The sequence below is a fragment of the Dendrobates tinctorius genome, unplaced genomic scaffold (assembly GCF_039654945.1).
Source record: "Dendrobates tinctorius isolate UK_male_01 unplaced genomic scaffold, ASM3965494v1 ptg000104l, whole genome shotgun sequence".
NCBI classification, from domain to species: domain Eukaryota; kingdom Metazoa; phylum Chordata; class Amphibia; order Anura; family Dendrobatidae; genus Dendrobates; species Dendrobates tinctorius.
The window spans coordinates 8,739,475-8,761,452 of record NW_027361772.1 but is presented as its reverse complement, the minus strand read 5'-3'; the positions used below and the strand labels follow the sequence as shown (position 1 = coordinate 8,761,452).

The window sequence follows — 21,978 nt, the reverse complement described above, 5'->3', positions numbered from 1 at the left end:
AGATCAGCAGCCGGCACACCCGAGACAGGAGGGACCGGCAGGAGTACACTTGGATGTTGCCCGTATACGATAAAGAAGGGAGACATGGAAGAAGATTCGCTGGAGTGATTGTTATATGTAAATTTAGCCCATGAGAGTAAGTCTGACCAGTCGTTCTGATGAGCGTTGGAGAAGTGATGGAGGTAATTCACCAAAATTTGGTTAGTACGCTCTGCTTGGCCGTTGGTCTGTGGGTGATAGGCGGAGGAGAAATCCAGCGTGATGTTCATGGATCTGCAGAGTGCCCTCCAGAACCGGGACGTGAACTGAACTCCCCTGTCCGAGATGATATGCTGAGAGAGACCATGAAGATGAAAAATATGATGAATGAAAACCTTCGCCAATTCGGGTGCCGAGGGTAAGCCGGGAAGAGAGATGAAATGAACCATCTTGGAGAATCTATCCACCACGACGAAGATGACGGTGCAGCCCGAAGAGCGAGGCAGATCAGTAATAAAGTCCATAGCAACGTGCTGCCACGGAGCCGAAGGGACTGGAAGCGGATGCAAGAGACCAGAAGGTAATTGCCTGGGAACTTTGTTCTTGGCACAGGAGGGGCAAGAAGCTAAAAAACTTCGAACATCTTGAAGAAGAGTGGGACACCAGTAGTAGCGGGACACGAGAAGGAGAGTCTTTTTGACCCAACATGACCTGCAATTTTGGAGGCATGACCCCAGCGCAAGAGTCGCCTCCTGTTGTTCTCAGGGACGAAGGTCTTAGCCGGAGGTAGAGCAGACAGACTGAGTGGTGCCACCGTGATGATCTTGGAAAGGTCCATGATGTGCTTGGGCTCCTCCTCTGTATCGCCAGCAAGAAAGGATCTGGACAATGCATCAGCCTTGAGGTTCTTACTACCCGGATGGAAGTGAAGTTCAAAATCGAAACGGGCAAAAAATAGGGACCATCTAGCTTGCTGGGGATTAAGCCTCTGTGCTGATCGGATGTATGCCAAATTTTTATGATCCGTGTAGATCTTAAATGGGTGCACAGCTCCCTCCAATAGGTACCGCCATTCCTCCAATGCCAGTTTGATGGCCAACAGCTCCCTGTGACCAATGGCATAATTTCGTTCCAAGGTGGAGAATGTCTTTGAGAAGAAGCCGCAGGTGACAAGTCGCCCAGAGGAAGATCTCTGCGAGAGTACAGCTCCGGGCCCGATGGCAGAGGCATCCACCTCCAAAATAAAAGGTTTGTTAGTCTTTGGGCGATGGAGGACGGGAACTGAGGCAAAGGCTTGTTTCAGGGTAAGGAAAGCTTTTTCGGCTTCCGAGGACCAGACGTGAGGGTTGGCCCCCTTACGAATCAGAGAGGAGATTGGGGCAGTTAAAGAAGAAAAGTGAGGGATGAACTGCCGGTAATAATTTGCAAAACCAAGAAATCACTGAATTGCCTTGACTCCATGAGGTTGTGGCCAGATGAGCACGGTGGACACCTTCTCCGGTGCCATACAGAAGCCAGAATCAGAAATGATGTACCCCAGGAACGGAAGAGACGTCTGTTCAAAGGTGCACTTCTCGAGCTTAGCATACAGGCGATTCTCCCGCAGGCGCAACAAAACTTGACGGACGTTCTTTCTATGGGTAGACAAGTCTGGGGAAAAGACGAGAATATCGTCCAGATACACCACCACACAGGAGTACAGAAGGTCTCAGAAAATATCATTCACGAATTCCTGGAATACTGCGGGGGCATTGCACAGACCGAATGGCATGACCAAATATTCATTGTGACCGTCCCTGGTGTTAAAAGCGGTCTTCCACTCATCTCTGGAACGAATACAGATGAGATTGTAGGCCCCACAGAGATCTAGTTTGGTGAAGATTTGTACCCCCCGCAGCCGATAGTACAACTCCGGAATGAGAGGGAGCGGATACTTATTCTTGATTGTGATATCATTGAGGCCCCGGTAGTTGATGCAGGGACGAAGAGAACCATCCTTTTTCTTGACGAAGAAGAAGCCCACGCCTGCGGGCGAAGAAGATTTCCGAATAAAGCCCCTGGCCTAATTTTCCTGACGTACTCGGTCATGGCTTGGGACTCGATAAGATTCAAAGGGTAAATTCGACCCCGGGGTGGAGTAGAGACCGGAACGAGATTGAATGGGCAATCATAGGGACAATGCGGAGGCAGGCTCTCTGCCTCCTTCTTGTTGAAAACGTCCGCGAAGGACCAGTCGGCCGAAGGCAAGCCCGCAGGCACCGCAGGAGACCGAGAATATTTGACTGGCTGAACAGGAAGGAGGCACGTGGACTGACAGGATTGACCCCATCGTAGAATGTCACCAGATCGCCAATCAAGTACGGGTTCGTGAGTCCTTAACCAAGGAAGACCTAAGAGAAGCATATGGGATAACGATGACAGTATGAAGAAGACTATCTTCTCCTGATGCAGGGCACCGATCTGTAACTCCACCTCTTCGGTGACCAAGTTAACGGTCTCCCTCATGGGAAGCACCGTCGACCAAAGCTAACTGCTGAGGAGTCTCCAAGGACCTGACAGGTATCCGCAATTTTTTGACCGCCTCGAGCTGGATGAAGTTCCCGGCTGCTCCAGAATCTATATAGGCCACCTCAAACCTAGATTCAATAAGACAGAGAGTGTCAAGGGTAGAGAGGTATTGCTAACACCTAGGGAGGCCTCTCTTACCTGTCCTAGGCGGAGGCATTTCCCAGCCTCACTGGACAAGAGCGCAGAAGGTGAGAGGAGCTGCCACAGTAGAGACAGAGGCCTTGAGCGAGCCTCTCTTGACGGCGCTGCTCTGCCGGTTTAAGGCGGTCCACCTGCATGGGTTCTGATGCCGAGGTCATGGAGGTAGAGGCGAATCATGAGCGGGGGGGACTGCGTGTCGCTGGAGATGAGCGGAGAGGCCTTCGTTCCCTGGCGGCCTCGCGGGACCACTCCTGGAAACATAAGTCAATGCGAGTTGCCAGGGAAATGAGATCCTCCAGGGACACAGGTGTATCTCGGCACGCCAGCTCATCCTTAATACGGGCAGATAAACCCCGCCAAAATGCTCCCACCAGGGCCTCATTGTTCCATCCCAGCTTGGAGGACAAGCTGCGGAAGTGAATAGCAAACTAGCCCACAGAAAGAGTACCCTGGCAGAGATTAAAGAGGGACTCAGTGGTGGAGGCCAGGTGGCCAGGTTCGTCGAAAACCTTGTGAAAGGTCTCCAGAAAAGTGGAGAGCCGGGAGACCAAAGGATCGTCACGCTCCCAAAGAGGATTCACCCAGGCCAACGCTTCGCCCTCCAAATGGGATACCACAAAGGCCACCTTGGCTCTGTCGGTGGGGTACTGTTGAGGCAGCAACTCAAAATGCAACTGGCATTGGTTCAAGAACCCCTGACACAATTTGGGCTCTCCGCCATACCGTGGAGGTTTAGCTAAACGAGGCGGTGGGTGTGGAATGGAGGCCTGAACTGGAGCTGCGGCGGTGGACTGGAGAGAGAGGAGACAGTTATCCACTGAGGCAATATAATTTAAGATATGGGTCTGAGTGTCGCGTTGCTGGGTGAGCTCCTGCTGGAGGCTGGCCATCTGGGACGCATTCCCATGATCAGAGGGCTGTAATGCCGAAGCCGAGACTCCATGGTCTTTAGAAAGGCCATAATCCGGGTCTGATTTTCTCGTAGGAACACTAGTTAATTCTGGGCAGCGGCTGAGGTACCAGCGGGGTCCATGGCCTGATCGTGCTGTTAGGATTCCCAAGGTTGAACCCACTGGACCGTGGCAACGAACCTCTCCTGGGCGAGCGGGCCATTTGGACCACCCCGTATGCAGAGAGCGTTAGGGACGGGCCAAGGGGAAACTATTACCGTGGCAGCCTGTACCCGGGGCGGACACAGGAGACACAGCAGGGGACTGGAGAGGCAGATGGACGGACGTGCAAGACTGGAACCACGGAAGATGGAGAGGATGGAGACACAGGCTGGCATGGCTGGTATACAGAGACACGAGCTGGACGGAGACACAGGCTGGATGGAGACACAGGCTGGAGGGTAAGGTGAGCCACAGGAACTCAGGCTGGAGGTAGTGATGGGCAGATGAGCACTGGAAGAGACAAAATGGAGAGCGTCAATCAGGGCGGAGGTGATAGGAAGCAGGGAAGAGCGGCAGGAAGGACGGAGCTGGAAGGACGGATATCGGGCGGAGGTGACAGGCAGGCATGGGGCCAGGATCACTCGCTTAGCACAAGTGATGATCAGGCAACGCCAGGAGGAAGGGGCAGCCTGATAAGGGCAAGTGCGGTGGTGTTTCCGGGTCAGGGTCCTCAAAAGCCTAGAGTGAGCCGGGGGGGGCGGCCGGTCTCACAGAGTGCGGTATGCGCGTGCACAGTAGGGCCGGCTGTGCGCGCGTGCCCGACAGGAAGCTGCTGCAGGCGGTGGAGAGAGGGCAGGGACGCGCCGGACCTGGTGAGTATGACGGGACATGGGCGGCGGTGGTGCGCGTGGGAGCGGGGCAGGCAGCGACGTGACATTTGCATATGATGAGGACATTGGGGGAATAGGCAAGGTAGTAAGTATGGTTTAATTAAGATTATTAAAGGAGTCTGTGTCTTTCTTTCAATTAAAGGACTTTTATCTGGGCGTCTGTGTTTTCATACAGTTTGACTATGGGTTTAGTAATGGGGGCGTCTTATTAACGCCTCTCCATTACTAACCTCGGGGCTTGATGTCACCTGACAATACAAAATTGACATCAAACCCCCCCCCAATTATCATCCCACTTGCCCTGTAGCAGTGGATTTACTGTATGTAAACCATCTCTTTTCCTGTCGGCTCCTGCAGTGATTTCACAGAACCCGGCAAATGAATTACCGGCTTTTCTTCTATCTATGTAATATATATACACTCACTGGCCACTTTATTAGGTACACCATGCTAGTAAGGGGTTGGACCCCCTTTTGCCTTCAGAACTGCCTCAATTCTTCGTGGCAGAGATTCAACAAGGTGCTGGAAGCATTCCTCAGAGATTTTGGACCATATTGACATGATGGCATCACACAGTTGGCGCAGATTTGTCGGCTGCACATCCCTGATGCGAATCTCCCGTTCCACCACATCCCAAAGATGCTCTATTGGATTGAGATCTGGTGACTGAGGAGGCCATTTGAGTACAGTGAACTCATTGTCATGTTCAAGAAACCAATCTGAGATGATTCGAGCTTTATGACATGGCGCATTATCCTGCTGAAAGTAGCCATCAGATGTTGGGTACATTGTGGTCATAAAGGGATGGACATGGTCAGCAACAATACTCAGGTAGGCTGTGGCGTTGCAACGATGCTCAATTGGTACCAAGGGGCCCAAAGAGTGCCAAGAAAAAATTCCCCACACCATGACACCACCACCACCAGCCTGAACCGTTGATACAAGGCAGGATGGATCCATGCTTTCATGTTGTTTACGCCAAATTCTGACCCTACCATCCGAATGTCGCAGCAGAAATCGAGACTCATCAGACCAGGCAACGTTTTTCCAATCTTCTACTGTCCAATTTCGATGAGCTTGTGCAAATTGTAGCCTCAGTTTCCTGTTCTTAGCTGAGAGGAGTGGTACCCAGTGTGGTCTTCTGCTGCTGTAGCCCATCTGCCTCAAAGTTCGACGCACTGTGCATTCAGAGATGCTCTTCTGCCTACCTTGGTTGTAACGGGTGGCAATTTGAGTCACTGTTGCCTTTCTATCAGCTCGAACCAGTCTGCCCATTCTCCTCTGACCTCTGGCATCAACAAGGCATTTCCGGCCACAGAACTGCCGCTCACTGGATTTTTTTTCTTTTTCGGACCATTCTCTGTAAACCCTAGAGATGGTTGTGCGTGAAAATCCCAGTAGATCAGCAGTTTCTGAAATACTCAGACCAGCCCTTCTGGCACCAACAATCATGCCACGTTCAAAGGCACTCAAATCACCTTTCTTCCCCATACTGATGCTCGGTTTGAACTGCAGGAGATTGTCTTGACCATGTCTACATGCCTAAATGCACTGAGTTGCCGCCATGTGATTGGCTGATTAGAAATTAAGTCTTAACACACAGTTGGACAGGTGTACCTAATAAAGTGGCCAGTGAGTGTATATATATATATGTATATATATATACTGCTAAAAAAAAATAAAGAGAGCACTAAACAATGCATTGTCTATTCTATTCTAACCTGTAAGGCTGTGATTTTGTGAACGCGCCAGATGAATTGCCGACTTTTATTCTATTTTTTACCGAATGTTACCGACTTTTCTCGATTTTAAGAAAAATGCTTGTGTTACCGATCACAAATCCAAATGTACCATATTCGAGTCGGATTAATGTTTGCCGATCGTTTTCCGCACATATTCGCTCATCTCTATGTAATATACCAGGCGATATAGAGCAGATTTGGTTTGTCCTGTCAACATGTGAAAACTTTCTGGCAAAAAAATCATTACATTAATTAATAATATATAAAATAAATCATTGCAACTTGACCTCGCAATCTTACTCTTGGGGAATAATCCGAAGGGTACCAATAATGAAATTAATAGGTTAATTAATTTTATAATTATGGCCTCACAGATACATATCGTTTCTAAATGGAATACTATCCTAAACTGAGATTATGAATAGAATAAACACATTAATGTAGGAACCCATAGGAGCTACCGGGACCCTTGCATTTGAACAATTCTTCAGCATATGGGCCCCTTGGAGAGACCGCCAGTGTAATCCCTCAATCGGTGTGGCATTAAATATCTCACCTTGAGTTAACTGGAGATTCCAGTGTGGAATCACTAGATGTTTGTATGGACTATCTCCTGTCGTGTTAAAAGCAATGATCTGTCCCCTTCCCCCTTCTTTCCTGTGTACCTCACCCCTTATCCTCTCTTTATTTCTGTACCCTACAACCTTTTAAACTGTTTAAATGAAAGATTGATACAAATCTTTTAAATTATTAGTGGTGGTCTGTTCTTGGACCATGAATATTGGACTTGTGAAGCCAGCCTAAATATTACTTTAACATGATGGCAGGATTCTTACCTGTACATGCATAGAGCCCTTTGTAATTTAGCTTGGCAACAAATCCATCTCTACGACAGGCACATAGGGAAATATTTCCTTTCGTGTCACAGAGCCCTGGAGGGTGAACATACAGTGAGAGTATAAAAACAGGTTATAGGATTATCTACATTGAAAAACAGGTGAGCCCACATTGCTGGACATTGTACTACTATATGGACTGTTTTTTTTGTGTTTTTTTGATGTAGGAGATAAGGCTGCTTTCTGTATGTACTGCTGCCAGAAAGCGAGGATCCCTACAAGGCGTTCTCCTGTTCAAACAGCTTTTTTTTCTTCAACTAAAGTATCCCCTGATGGACTATATAATGTCATGCAGGGCTGGACTGGCCATCTGACAATTCTGCAAATGCCAGAAGGGCCTGACTGGTCATGGGCTGCATTGTCTGCTACATTGATAACAGAATCCATGTCTAAAGACACCCATACTGTTAAGAGTTGTGACGGAGCACAAAGTCGCTGGCTTCGTCACTTACCCCAGCGGGCTACAGGTATCATTAGAAATATTTGTCTTGTAGTAAATCTTCCTTTCCTCCATCCAGGGTAATATTAGTAATATATCCCATCTGGTGCTTGGGGACAGTGACATCATGGGCCTGTGTGATTTCAAATGCCAGGGCTGAATTTCTGTCCCAGTCCGTACCTAATGTCATGGAATAGGAAGTGGAAACCCCATTATAAAAGCAACCAAGAGGTGGTGAAAAGTTAGATAAAAGTTTCTAAACATGCACCAAATGTATAATCTAGTATGAGCTACTGGTTTATTTTGCCCATTTTTAACCCCTTGGTGACAGAGACAATTTTGACCTTAATGACCAAGCAAAATTTTACAATTCCGACCAGTGTCACTTTATATGGTAATAACTCTGCAACACTTCAATGGATCCCACTAATTCTGAGAATGTTTTTCATGGCATATTGTACTTTTTTTTAACATTTCTTCGATATACGGTAACTTGTGTTTATTTGTGTCAAAAAATGGAAATTTGGCAAAAATTTAGACAATTTTTGCCATTTTCAAACTTTTCATTTTTATGCCTTTAAATCAGAGAGTTATGTCACACAATATAGTTGTTAAATAACAATTCCCACATGTCTACTTTCCATCAGTACAAATTTGGAAGCATAATAATTTTTTTAGGAAGTTAGGAGGTTTAAAATTCAGCCAATGATTTCTCATTTTTCCAACTAAATTTACAAAACCATTTTTTTAGGGACCACATCACATTTGAAGTGACTTTGAGGGGTCTATATGTCAAAAATACCCAAAAGTGACACCATTCTAAAAACTGCACCCCTCAAGGTGCTCAAAACTACATTCAAGAAGAGTATTAAACCTTCAGTTGCTTCACAGTAACTGAGGCAAAGTGTAAGGAAAAAATGAACATTTAATTTTTTCACAAAAAAAATTTACTTTAGACCCAAACTTTTTTTATTTTCACAAGGGTAACAGGAGAAAATAGACCTCAAAATTTACTGTGCAATTTCTCTTGAGTATGCCGATGCCCAATTTGTGGGTTGAGCTGAGCTTTTATTGGGAACGTTTTACATAACGTTTGGGATCATATTTATCCGGCACTCTACACTGAGCACTTACATCGGGGTTTCCATCTAAATCTCTGAGTGACGTGATCCAGATGAAACCCCCAATGGATCCATTCACTATAATGAGACAGCAGCATTACTCTGGACGCCATCTGGCCTCTGTTCACCAGTGTCCTTCTTTTCAGAAGTGCACAAAACTGTGGCTGACAGCACTTTTATGCAGTCCTAAAAAGACGGACACTGCCAGATCACAGGTCAGACAGCGTCCACAGTGCCTCCATCTGCCTCGTTAGGGCTCATACTCACTTGCAAGAGATTTGTGCGATTCTCGTGCGAGTCTCTCGCATGAAAATCTGACACTGCCGCCAACACTCGGACGGGAGCGTGTGGCTACATGTATTTCTATGTAGCTGCACGCTCCGGTCCCAGTGCCAGTGGCAGCGCCAGGTTTTCATGCGAGAGACTCGCACGAGAATCGTGCAAGTCTCTCGCAAGTGAGTATGAGCCTTTATAGGGAATCTTCTGCCAGGGGTTCCGTTTGATTCACGTATTTCAGAGATTTACACGGAAACCTCAGTGTAAGCACTCAACACAGAGCGCAGGAGTTTTTAATTCTGCCTCCCAAAGACTGCAGTAAGGCTCGGCGCAGCCTTACTGCAGTCTTTGGGAGGCAGAATGAAAAACTCAACAGCATGTGAAGAATTGGTTTTCTTTATTTATTTTTTTACAATGTTCGTCATTCAGTATAAGTGATTAGGCGACTTTATTCTTTGGGTTGGTGTGATTACAGCAATACCAGTTTTATATCGTGTTTTTATGTTTTCTATGCTGTCACACACTAAAAGACGCTTTTTATTGCAAAAAATAGTTTTTCCATCATCACATTTTGAGAGCTATAATTTTTCCATATTTTGGCCCACAGAGTCAATTGATGGCTTGGTTTTTGCGTGACAAGTTGACGTTTTTATTGTTACCATTTTCAGTCATATTGGGAGGTGGAATGAACAAAAACCAGCAATTCAGGAATTTCCTATTTTTTGGAAGAGGAGTTTATGCCATTCCGTGTGTGGTAAATTTGATAAGGCAGTTCCATTCTTTGGGTCAGTATGATTACAACCATAACTCATTTATATATTTTTTTATGTTTTGGCGCTTTATACAATAAAAACTATTTTATAGAAAAAAATAACTATTTTTGCATCTCTTTATTCTGAGAGCCATAACTTTTTTATTTTTCTGCTGATGGAGCTGTATGGTGGCTTGTTTTTGTGGGAAAAGATGACGTTTCCAGCAGTACTATGTTTATTTATGTCCCTCTTCTAGAGCGCGTTTTATTCCACTTTTTGTTAGGCAGTATAATGATAAAGCATTGTTTTTTATTTTATTTTTTTATGGTGTTCACTAAAGGGGTTAACTAGTGGGACACACACTAAAAGTACACAAGTATGTGTACTTTTATGTTTATATATTTTTTTAATTCAAATATTTATTTAGAGATACCGTATCTTTTGTTTTTTTAATTTTTTTTATTTTTTTATGAAATATTTTTACAATTATTTAAACATTTTTAAACATATTTACTTTTTTCTAACTTTTTTTCACTTTATCTCACTGTGGCACTATCATTTTTTGCAGGCTGATCGCTTCCACAGAATGGGAATACAGCAGCAACCCCATGCTGTAGGAACTGTCAGCTCTGCACTGACAGACAAACTTGCTCATCATGCACTGGGCATGACCAGCAAGTTTCCTAGATCTGGTGACCCAGATGTCATCATGACGACATTGTGTCACCATGGCAACGATCGGTACCCCGCACCATGCCGCAGGGTCGCCGATAAAAAAAGGCAGAGGGGCTGTCAGCCCTCTGATGGCTCCCGGAATGCTGTAATCGTGTTCGATCGGGGGTTAAAGTGTTGGGAGTGTCAGCTGTCAGATTCAGCTGACACCCAGTGGTGTAATAATCCGTCCCTAGTCAAATAGGCCCAGTGCACAATGACAGAATATTATGTCTAATGTCAGAAAGGGGTTAAGTAGGGGTGCACATGCTGTTTATTCTGTTTCTTTTTTTGAAATTCCAACCTGTACAGGGTCAGACTGACCTGGCGGAGTATTGGGGAAATCCCCGGTGGGCCCTTGGCTGTGGGTAGAAGGAGAGGAGGAGAAGAAGGGAGAAAAAAAATCTCCAGTTTTTAGGGGCGTGGGTCCTTTAAAAGTGCAGGCAGAGTATGTGCAGGGACGTGCGCTCGCAGTGTTCATTACCCGAACTGTCGCAGCACACGTCGCGATTAATACTAAAAAGTGTACGCTCGTCGTCAATGGCGTACAACGCCAGTGGCAGGTGCCGCATATGACGGGCGCACACATTCGGGGGTTGAATGCTATTTCAGCGGCCATTTTACTATGAGCGTGCCGGACCTGCCGAGGAGGAGGATGCCGCCTGGCACTGGGAGCGCAGAAAGGTAAGAGGAATATTTTTTTTCTCCTCTCTTTCTCTCTGTGTGCATGAAGCCAGGACAAGGGGCCAGGATGGATACACATGGGGGGCAAAGATAGTTACACATAGGGGCCAGGATGGAGACACATGGGGGGCCAGGATGGAGACACATGGGGGGCTAGGATTGAAACACATGGGGGGCTAGGATGGAAACATGAGGGGCTAGGAGGGAAATACATGGGGGGGCCAGGATGGATACACATGGGGGCCAGGATGGATACACATGGGGGCCAGGATGGATACACATGGGGGCAGGATGGATACACATGGGGGGCAGGATGGATACACATGGGGGGGCAGGATGGATACACATGGGGGGCTAGGATTGAAACACATGGGGGGGCTAGGATGGAAACATGAGGGGCTAGGATGGAAATACATGGGGGGGCCAGGATGGATACACATGGGGGCAGGATGGATACACATGGGGGCAGGATGGATACACATGGGGGGCAGGATGGATACACATGGGGGGGCAGGATGGATACACATGGGGGGCTAGGATTGAAACACATGGGGGGCTAGGATGGAAACATGAGGGGCTAGGATGGAAATACATGGGGGGGCCAGGATGGATACACATGGGGGCAGGATGGATACACATGGGGGCAGGATGGATACACATGGGGGGGCAGGATGGATACACATGGGGGGCAGGATAAGGGACCAGGATGGATACATATGGGGGCAAGGATGAATGCACATGGGGGGCCAGGATGGATATATGGGGTGACAGCACAAGGGGTCAAGATGGATATATGAGTGGCAGTACAAGGGGCCAAGATGGATACATATGGAGGGCCAGGATGGATTTATGGGGGGGCAGGACAAGGGAAAAGGATGCATATATATGGCAGGCCAGGATGCATATATGGGGGATCCAGGACAAGGGACCAGGACAGATATATAGGGAGCCAGGATACAAATACTGTATATGGTAGGGAAATATGAGGGCCAGTATGTACTGTATAGCTGGGGGGCAGGATGGATATCTGGGGCATATTATAAAATAAAGGGGGCCAGGATGAGAGACTTAATTACTGTTTGATGGCCAGAATGAGGAACATGCTATATTAGCTTATGGTGACAAGTGGGGAACATCATTTCTTTAGGGTCCAATTAGGGACATGATTACTTCTATAATATAATTTATTTTTCAGGAAATTGTTTTCCATGGAGGGAACAAAAGGGAGGTCCTGTTACTGTGCATGGCGGCACTACATGACTTTTTTCTTCATCTGATGTAGTGTAGAAATCAGGAAAAAGGTGGGGAAAGTGCTCTGGAAGCGATCAGCTATTTATGACTGTGTGTTATTTTTTTGCAGAGATGAGTCCTGGCTGGAAGAAGTGATGGCAGTCTGTGCTGGTTCAAGAAGAAAAGTGAAGATGAAGGACTTCAAGTACAGACATCTTTGGTGAGTCAGTGTCCAACATGTACATGCACACTATACACTATACACTGTGTACAGAGCTCCTGTGTATAATGTCACCGGTGATCACTGTACAACCTGTACACTATACACTATATGCAGAGCTCCTGTGTATAATGTCACTGGTGTTCATTGTATTATCTGTACACTGACACTATATACAAAGCTCCTGTGTGTAATGTTAGTGTTAGTATTGTACTTTGTATTCATGATCAGTATTGTAGTATTCGGCCACTATGTGGTGGTAATTTGTGGTCTGGTCACAGTGTGGCAGTATTTCTCCTTGTATGTGGTATTATTTGGTCCCTATATGCTGGTAATATGTCATATTATTCTGTCACTATGTGGTGGTAATATGTGGTCTGGTCATTGTGTGGCTGTATTTGTTCCTTGCATGTGGTATTATTCGGTGACTATGTGGTCTGGTCATGGTGCGGTGGTATTTGTCCCTTGTATGTAGTATTATTCGGTCACTATGTGGTGGCAATATGTGGTCTGGTCAAGGTGTGGTGGTATTTCTTCCCTGTATGTGGTAATATTGGTCTTGATATAGTGGATTGTGTTGTGTATTATGGTCATTTGTTCTCTCTGATATTAATTAGGAGTAGATTCTTTATTTCCATTAGAGATTAGATACTTTGTACACAGCAGCAGAGATGCACTTACAAGGGTTTTCCTGTGAAAAAGTAATCACCTCTCTACAGGATAAGTGATAATGGATTGATTGGCGGGGGTCTGACTACTTGGACCCATTCAGCAAAATGTGGACCTTTTTATCCCCATTAGACTGTAGTGGCATGTCTGACTTGACCACTGATCCATTCAGTCCCTCAGTGGATGCACTTGTTTATTTCTGGAAACCCCAAAGAGAATGAATGGAGCCGCGGTCAGACATCTCACCTGCCGCTCCATATTAAAATGGGGAATAGTGATGAGCGAGTATACTGGTTACTCGAGTTTTCCGAGCATGCTCGGGTGTTCAAGTATTTTGGGCGTGCTCGGAGATTTAGTTTGTGCCTCCGCAGCTGCATCATTTGTGGTTGCTAGACAGCCTGAATACATGTGGGGATTGCCTGTTTGTTAGGCAATCTCCACATGTTTTCAGGCTGTCTAGCAGCTGCAAATGATGCAGCTGCAGCGACACAAACTAAATCTCCGAGCACGCCCAAAATACTTGGAAAACACCAGAGCATGCTCAGAAATCTCAAGTAACGAGCATACTCGCTCATCACTAATGGGGATAAGTGTCCTATCAACTATAAAACTTCCTCATTCTTCTGATCGGTGTCGTTTCTAATGGTCGGACCTGAATATGAGTCAACAGTGTGATGCAGCAGCAAAAAAGGCAAATGCAATTCTAGGATGTATTAACAGAAGCATACAGTCTAGATCACGTGAAGTCATTATTTCCCTCTACTCCTCTTTGGTCAGACCTCATCTGGAATATTGTGTCCAGTTTTGGGCACCACATTTTAAAAAAGACATCAACAAACTGGAGCAAGTTCAGAAAAGAGCGACCAGAATGGTGACCGGTCTGCAAACCCTGTCTTATGAGGAAAGGTTGCAGGATTTGGGAATGTTTAGTTTGCAAAAGAGAAGACTGAGAGGAGACTTAATAGCTGTCTACAAATATCTAAAAGGCTGTCACATTGTAGAAGGATCAACTTTATTCTCATTTGCACAAGGAAAGACTAGAAGCAATGGGATGAAACTGAATGGGAGGAGACACAGATTAGATATTAGAAAAAACTTTTTGACAGTTAGAGTGATCAATGAGTGGAACAGGCTGCCACGAGAAGTGGTGAGTTCTCCTTCAATGGAAGTCTTCAAACAGAGGCTGGACAGATATCTGACTGGGATGATTTAGCGAATCCTGCTTTGAGCAGGGGGTTGGACCAGATGGCCCAGGAGGTCCCTTCCAACTCTACGATTCTATGATTCTATGATTCTATGACCTCCTGTGGAGCTCATGTGACGGTGATAACTTGTTTTAACCAAAGGACCCCATTAATGTAAACTACCGTAATTATACATCCCAGTTATGGGGCTGCACAGTAGATGTGCAGGAGCACAAAAATCCTGAGGATATAACTTTGATTCATTTCCATTTTTTTCTGAAGATACTGTACAGTCTATGAAAAAAATTAAGGGGAGCCAATAATGGTGAGTAGCACTGTACAGTGAACTGTTTTAAATACTAGTCTAATGTGTTTGGGACCTTAAAATGTATATTATATAGATAGCATTAGTACCTGTGATCCATCGTTTTCATCTTCAAATGCGTTTTTGGCAATATTTCTAGAGATTAATAAGAAACTAACGACCTACTGTACATTTATAATTTGTCTAGCAGAACAGAGCTCCAGGGTTGCAGAGGTAGCAGTCGCGCCCAACCCTGGTGACTTTTGTGGTGGGCCAAAAAATATCACTACGGCATAAAACGTTATCAGTATTATACATGGTAGGTATTGGCCCATTACAGCATTAGAGAGGTTCCACCTAGCTACAAGGTGATTGTGCCTAAGAAACATGAGAATTCAGTGATTAAAAAATAAAATTAAAAAAGGACAAAATAAATTGGTGCACAGTACCGAGACATTCTCCGCCCGGGTAAACGACGCTTGTCTTGTCCTTTTCATTGTAGGAATATTGGCTACATATACAGTAGTAGCCGTTGTTTGACTGCTCACAGAAGGAATCAGTGGGACACTGATTCTGTGATGGATCACACTTAGTAAAATTACTCGCTTTGTCGGGCACGAACACAGTTCCTACAGTAAGAAGAAATCAACAATGTGTTATATATAAAACTATATGAAGTATACGGTATATACAGTAATATCAGTCTTTAAAATATCATTTCCAACATACAGTGGGGCAAAAAAGTATTTAGTCAGTCAGCAATAGTGCAAGTTCCACCACTTAAAAAGATGAGAGGCGTCTGTAATTTACATCATAGGTAGACCTCAACTATGGGAGACAAACTGAGAAAAAAAAATCCAGAAAATCACATTGTCTGTTTTTTTTTCATTTTATTTGCATATTATGGTGGAAAATAAGTATTTGGTCAGAAACAAGCAATCAAGATTTCTGGCTCTCACAGACCTGTAACTTCTTCTTTAAGAGTCTCCTCTTTCCTCCACTCATTACCTGTAGTAATGGCACCTATTTAAACTTGTTATCAGTATAAAAAGACACCTGTGCACACCCTCAAACAGTCTGACTCCAAACTCCACTATGGTGAAGACCAAAGAGCTGTCAAAGGACACCAGAAACAAAATTGTAGCCCTGCACCAGGCTGGGAAGACTGAATCTGCAATAGCCAACCAGCTTGGAGTGAAGAAATCAACTGTGGGAGCAATAATTAGAAAATGGAAGACATACAAGACCACTGATAATCTCCCTCGATCTGGTGCTCCACGCAAAATCCCACCCCGTGGGGTCAGAATGATCACAAGAACGGTGAGCAAAAATCCCAGAACCACGCGGGGGGACCTAGTGAATGAACTGCAGAGAGCTGGGACCAATGTAACAAGGCCTACCATAAGTAACACACTACGCCACCATGGACTCAGATCCTGCAGTGCCAGACGTGTCCCAGTGCTTAAGCCTGTACATGTCCGGGCCCGTCTGAAGTTTGCTAGAAAGCATTTGGATGATCCAGAGGAGTTTTGGGAGAATGTCCTATGGTCTGATGAAACCCAAACTGGAACTGTTTGGTAGAAACACAACTTGTCGTGTTTGGAGGAAAAAGAATACTGAGTTGCATCCATCAAACACCATACCTACTGTAAAGCATGGTGGTGGAAACATCATGCTTTGGGGCTGTTTCTCTGCAAAGGGGCCAGGACGACTGATCCGGGTACATGAAAGAATGAATGGGGCCATGTATCGTGAGATTTTGAGTGCAAACCTCCTTCCATCAGCAAGGGCATTGAAGATGAAACGTGGCTGGGTCTTTCAACATGACAATGATCCAAAGCACACCGCCAGGGCAACGAAGGAGTGGCTTCGTAAGAAGCATTTCAAGGTCCTGGAGTGGCCTAGCCAGTCTCCAGATCTCAACCCTATAGAAAACCTTTGGAGGGAGTTGAAAGTCCGTGTTGCCAAGCGAAAAGCCAAAAACATCACTGCTCTAGAGGAGATCTGCATGGAGGAATGGGCCAACATACCAACAACAGTGTGTGGCAACCTTGTGAAGACTTACAGAAAACGTTTGACCTCTGTCATTGCCAACAAAGGATATATCACAAAGTATTGAGATGAAATTTTGTTTCTGACCAAATACTTATTTTCCACCATAATATGCAAATAAAATGAAAAAAAAAACAGACAATGTGATTTTCTGGATTTTTTTTTCTCAGTTTGTCTCCCATAGTTGAGGTCTACCTATGATGTAAATTACAGACGCCTCTCATCTTTTTAAGTGGTGGAACTTGCACTATTGCTGACTGACTAAATACTTTTTTTCCCCACTGTATATCCTCAACCTCTATATTACTATTACCATCACTATAATCAGACACCGCCTCTATATTACCTGTTATAGGACCAGGGGAAAATGGTTGCTGGTGTGAATATGTCCTCTAGGTTCTTGTGCTGTTCCGTCTAAGTCATGCATATATAGTTTATATAGATTGTGTTATATTACCATTCTTTGTGTACAGTCTTGCATTTGGTCTGCTGCCACCTGCTGTCCTTTTTCTGTACAGCAGCCTGCAGCTAATTAATTCTAGTACATGCCTTCCACTTCCAAGTCAGGTTACTCCTTCTCTTCCTGCTGGCAGCCATTCTTAGTTTCACTTTCACCAGGGAGAGACACGCCTGTACCGAGCTGTGAAAGGCATCAGTTTTTCGACCACCTTGCTCAATTTGCTGCACACTTTGCTCACACTTCGTTGCTCACATTTGCTGCACACCTTGCTTCACACACATTGCTGTATCACCTTGGTTGTAACATCTGCACGTCTGGAGAACCTACTGCATTACCAATCATACGCTGTATGTCCAGATTCCCAAATAAACAAGTCTGGACTTCACAATCCCTGGTGTGTATCATCTCTCCGGAAGCATGAACAGCAAAACAGCAACAATGGTCCTGTCTGCTCTGCACTGAGGAAACGGAAGGTAGGAATCTCTCCCAGCCCCAATCAACTACACCTCCATTCGCCTCATGTGGGGACAGAACAGTTCTTGTCATATTTGGTGTAAACAAACTAACCAGGCTGATTGCGACTATGGGGGACATTCAGTAACGCACTTTTTGCCAGGTTTCTATTGAAAAAAGAAATTTGGAAAGTTGCACTATTTGTGCAAATGTGAGGTTGTGGTAAAATGTGCGATTTTTGGCATATTAATGTTATATTCACCCCAGCTCCAAAAAAGTGGGCTAAGCTGGAACAGGGCCTGGTTATCTCCTTTGTCAAATTCATGCTGATTGGCGGCGTTCGTTACACCACAAATCTTACTCCTGCAGTGGCTGGTGTAGGATTTGGTGTGAGGCGCATATAGTGATGTATGCCACTATGCGCCTTGACTTATTCATTAAAAGGCACGAGATTCACAGTCCTAAGTATAAAAAGATCATTAGAAAGACCTCTGAATAATCCCCAAGTTCAAATATATCTTGGTATGGCAGTCCACCCATTCCCTTAATAATCTTGGTTGCTCTTCTCTGCACTTGCACTAGGTCAACTTTGTCCTAGACTACCGTACACAATATTGGTTTCCAGTGTATAAGGCTATGTGCACACGTTGCAGATTTCCCTGCAGAATTTTCTGCATCTCTTGGCAGAAAACGCAGGTAAAAATTCGCACGGATTTGATGCATTTCTCATGCGGATTTGTATGCGTTTTTGTAAGCTAAATAAAGATCTATTATTTAACACAAAAAAAAAAGAATTGTGATGTCATTTCTTTGTTCTACCTCTTAAGTGTGACTCCAGCCTAATGCAGGGTGTATCAGAGTCCCTCTTCCATCTAATTTTTGGCAGTTCTTGCATTGTCCGCATAGGCTTTGTGAGTTTGAGTGAGTCCTTCCTTCATACATTAAACAGGATGTGTCTGACCTTGTCACATACCACATGCCAGAAAAGTTAGTAAAATGTTAAAATTACATTTACCGGTGAATGTTTTTTTCACCATTGAAAGCAATGAGAAAGTGCAAAAATGCCCTATATAAAAATAGCCTAAGGGGTGGAGGAGGCATTTTTTCCCTCTTTTATAATTTTCCTAATATACAATTTGTGGTATTAAGGGAGTTAAGTAATGTGATAGACAGGGATAGGAGAAGCAGGAAGCTTATCTGCATATTTCCGGTGCATTCAGGGAAGAAGAGAAGAGTCGCCTTAAGCTGATCGATCGCTGGGACTTGCCGGGTCTCGCTGTTTGAGGACATCGCAAAACTGCGCTCTGAACGGCGCGTGAGTTTCCACCCATCATAGCCTGCATACGGAAAAGAAGAAAATCCACATGGTCACCTGCAACACATGCTACATGTTTACGGATCTTCCGGCCCAAAAACTCAACTTTACCTGTCAGAAGTGCAAACTTGTTGCCCTCTTAGAGGAAAAGGTGCAGGGACTGGAAGAAAGAATAGCAACATTGAAGGTAATTAAAGAACATGAGGACTTCTTGGATGAAGCAGAAGCAACCATTCTGGATTTGGAAAGTGAGAAAAGCTTCAGAGCACATACAGAGGCTGAAAAGTGGAGCCATGTGACGAAAAGAAGTGAACGGATCAAGTGGTCATCACCACCCACACAGCTTAGCAACTAATATGAAGCCCTCATGCTGGAGAACGAAAATGGCACAGCTCAGGATGATACCGTATCTACAAGAGAAGACACACTATCAACAAAAGTTACTGTGTCAACAAAGGCGGAAACAAATGACACTCAAAAACACTCACGAGCAACAAGCAGTGCGTCCAGAAAGAAAAGAAGAGTGGTAGTTATGGGCGACTCACTACTAAGAGGCATGAAGGCAACTATCTGCAGGCCGGACATAACCGCATGAGAAGTATGCTGCCTCCCAGGAGCAAAAATCAAGGATGTGGCCAACAGGATACCAAATATCCTCAAATCCAAGGACGACTACACTTTCCTACTGATACATGTAGGCACAAACGACACGGCAAGAAATGACCTACCAACTATCTGTGAAGACTTTGAAATTCTGGGGAAGAAAATAAAGGAACGGAACGTACAGGTTGTTTTCTCATCAATCCTCCCAGTCGATGGTCATGGCATCAGAAGATAGAATGGGATACTAGAGGTGAACAACTGGCTACGACGGTGGTGCAGGCAGCAAGGATTTGGATTCTTGGACCATGGTGTGAATTACCTCTATGATAGACTTCTCACAAGAGATGGGATACACCTCACAAAACCTGGGAAACACACATTCGCCAGAAGACTTGCCACACTCATCAGGAGGGCTTTAAACTAGAAGAAGAGGGGATGGGTGGAAAAACAGCAGACAAGAACATGCAGCAGAAGGACAAACTAATCAAGGATACTAGATGTGGTACAGAGGACCCAAGACAGGGTACTCAGAAGAAAGCTAAGAAAAAGTAAGAAAAACTTCTTTCCTGCATGCTGACCAACGCAAGGAGCCTGACCAATAAGATTGAAGATCTGGAGTTGGTAATGTATGAGGAAAAATACGACATAGTAGGAATAACTGAGACATGGTTAGACGACAGCTATGACTGGGCGGCTAACTTGCAAGGATATGATTTGTTTAGGAGGGATCGTAAAAAAAGGAAAGGGGGCGGAGTCTGTCTATATATAAAGTCCACTTTAAAGCCGCACTAAGAGAAGATATACAAGAGGGAAATGAAGAGGTGGAGTCTCTATGGGTGGAGATACAAGGAGGGAAAAGTAATAAAATCCTCATAGGGGTTTGTTATAAGCCACCAAATATAACAGAAACCACTGAGAATGTATTATTGAAACAAATAGACAAAGCAGCAAATCACAATGAGGTGATTATTATGGGGGACTTCAACTACCCCGACATAGGCTGGGAAACTGAAACCTGCGTACCTCAGAAAGGAAACCAATTTCTGTCAGTGACCAAGGATAATTATCTGTCACAACTTGTGCAGGGCCCAACTAGAGGGACAGCCCTTCTGGACTTACTTTTAAGCAACAGGCCAGATAGAATAACAGAAGTACGAGTCGATGGGCACCTAGGGAACAGTGACCACAATATAATACAATTCCACTTGTCCTTCAGTAAGGTGCCCTGGAAGGGGGTTACAAAAACGCTGAATTTCAGGAAAGCAAAGTTTGATCAGCTTAGAGAGGACCTTCGCCGAATTGATTGGGACAATGTCCTCAAAAATAGGAGCACAGAAAATAAATGGGAAATATTGAAATCAGTTTTACACACCCACTGCGAGCTAGCCATACCGTACAGAAATAAAAGGGCTAGGAACAGGAGAACACCAATGTGGCTAAATAAGGATGTAAAAAGGGCAATAAATAACAAGAACAAGGCATTTAAGAAGCTAAAACAAGAAGGCAATGAAGAAGCATTAAAAAGTTATAGAGAAAAAAATAAAATGTGTAAAAAACATACATTTAGCAAAAGTGGAAACTGAGAGACTCATTGCTAAGGAAAGTAAAACAAACCCCAAACTATTCTTTAATTATATAAACAGTAAAATGAATAAAATTGATGGTGTCGGCCCTTTAAAGAACAATGAGGGTGAAATCATAGAGAGCGATGTGGGAAAAGCAAATGTTTTAAATACTTTTTTCTCAACAGTGTTCACACAGGAAAAGGATTTTCCAGGGGAAATGCAGAGTGATAATGTAAACTCCCCATTAAGTATTACCTGCCTAACCAAGGAAGAAGTGCAGAACCGCCTTAGTAAGATTAAAATTGACAAATCACCAGGCCCTGATGGCATTCACCCTCGGGTATTAAGGGAGTTAAGTAATGTGATAGACAGGCCTCTATTCCTTATATTTAAAGACTCTATAGAAACAGGGTCTGTTCCTTTTGATTGGCGGCAAGCAAATGTGGTACCAATATTCAAAAAGGGGTGTAAAAGGGAACCTGGAAACTATAGGCCGGTAAGCTTAACATCTGTTGTGGGTAAAATTTTTGAAGGGTTTCTAAGGGATACCATTATGGAATATCTCAATGTTAATAAATGTTTAACTCCATATCAACATGGATTTATGAAGGATCGCTCCTGTCAAACCAACCTGATCAGCTTCTATGAGGATGTAAGCTCTCAAATGGACCAAGGAGAATTATTGGATGTCATTTATCTCGACTTCTCTAAAGCATTTGACACTGTCTCACATAAAAGATTCGTAAGTAAGATGAGAAAGCTTGGGCTAGGGGAAAATGTGTGTAGATGGGTAGGTAGCTGGCTTAGTGATAGAAAGCAAAGAGTGGTTAT

The 21,978-nt window shown here is 44.6% G+C and overlaps 1 protein-coding gene across 2 annotated transcripts in view; it reads right to left on the bottom strand.

Moving 5' to 3' along the window:
• LOC141100321 (adhesion G protein-coupled receptor E3-like) overlaps positions 1-21,978 on the bottom strand; it is a 119,201-nt gene that overhangs the window by 56,219 nt on the left and 41,004 nt on the right. For both annotated transcript variants that reach the window (XM_073588712.1, XM_073588713.1), the window contains exons 3-4: positions 15,149-15,328; positions 7,050-7,145 (exon numbers count right to left, since the gene is read on the bottom strand). In XM_073588712.1, the coding sequence (XP_073444813.1) occupies positions 7,050-7,145; positions 15,149-15,328 (276 nt within the window). The remainder of the gene's footprint in view (positions 1-7,049; positions 7,146-15,148; positions 15,329-21,978) is intronic.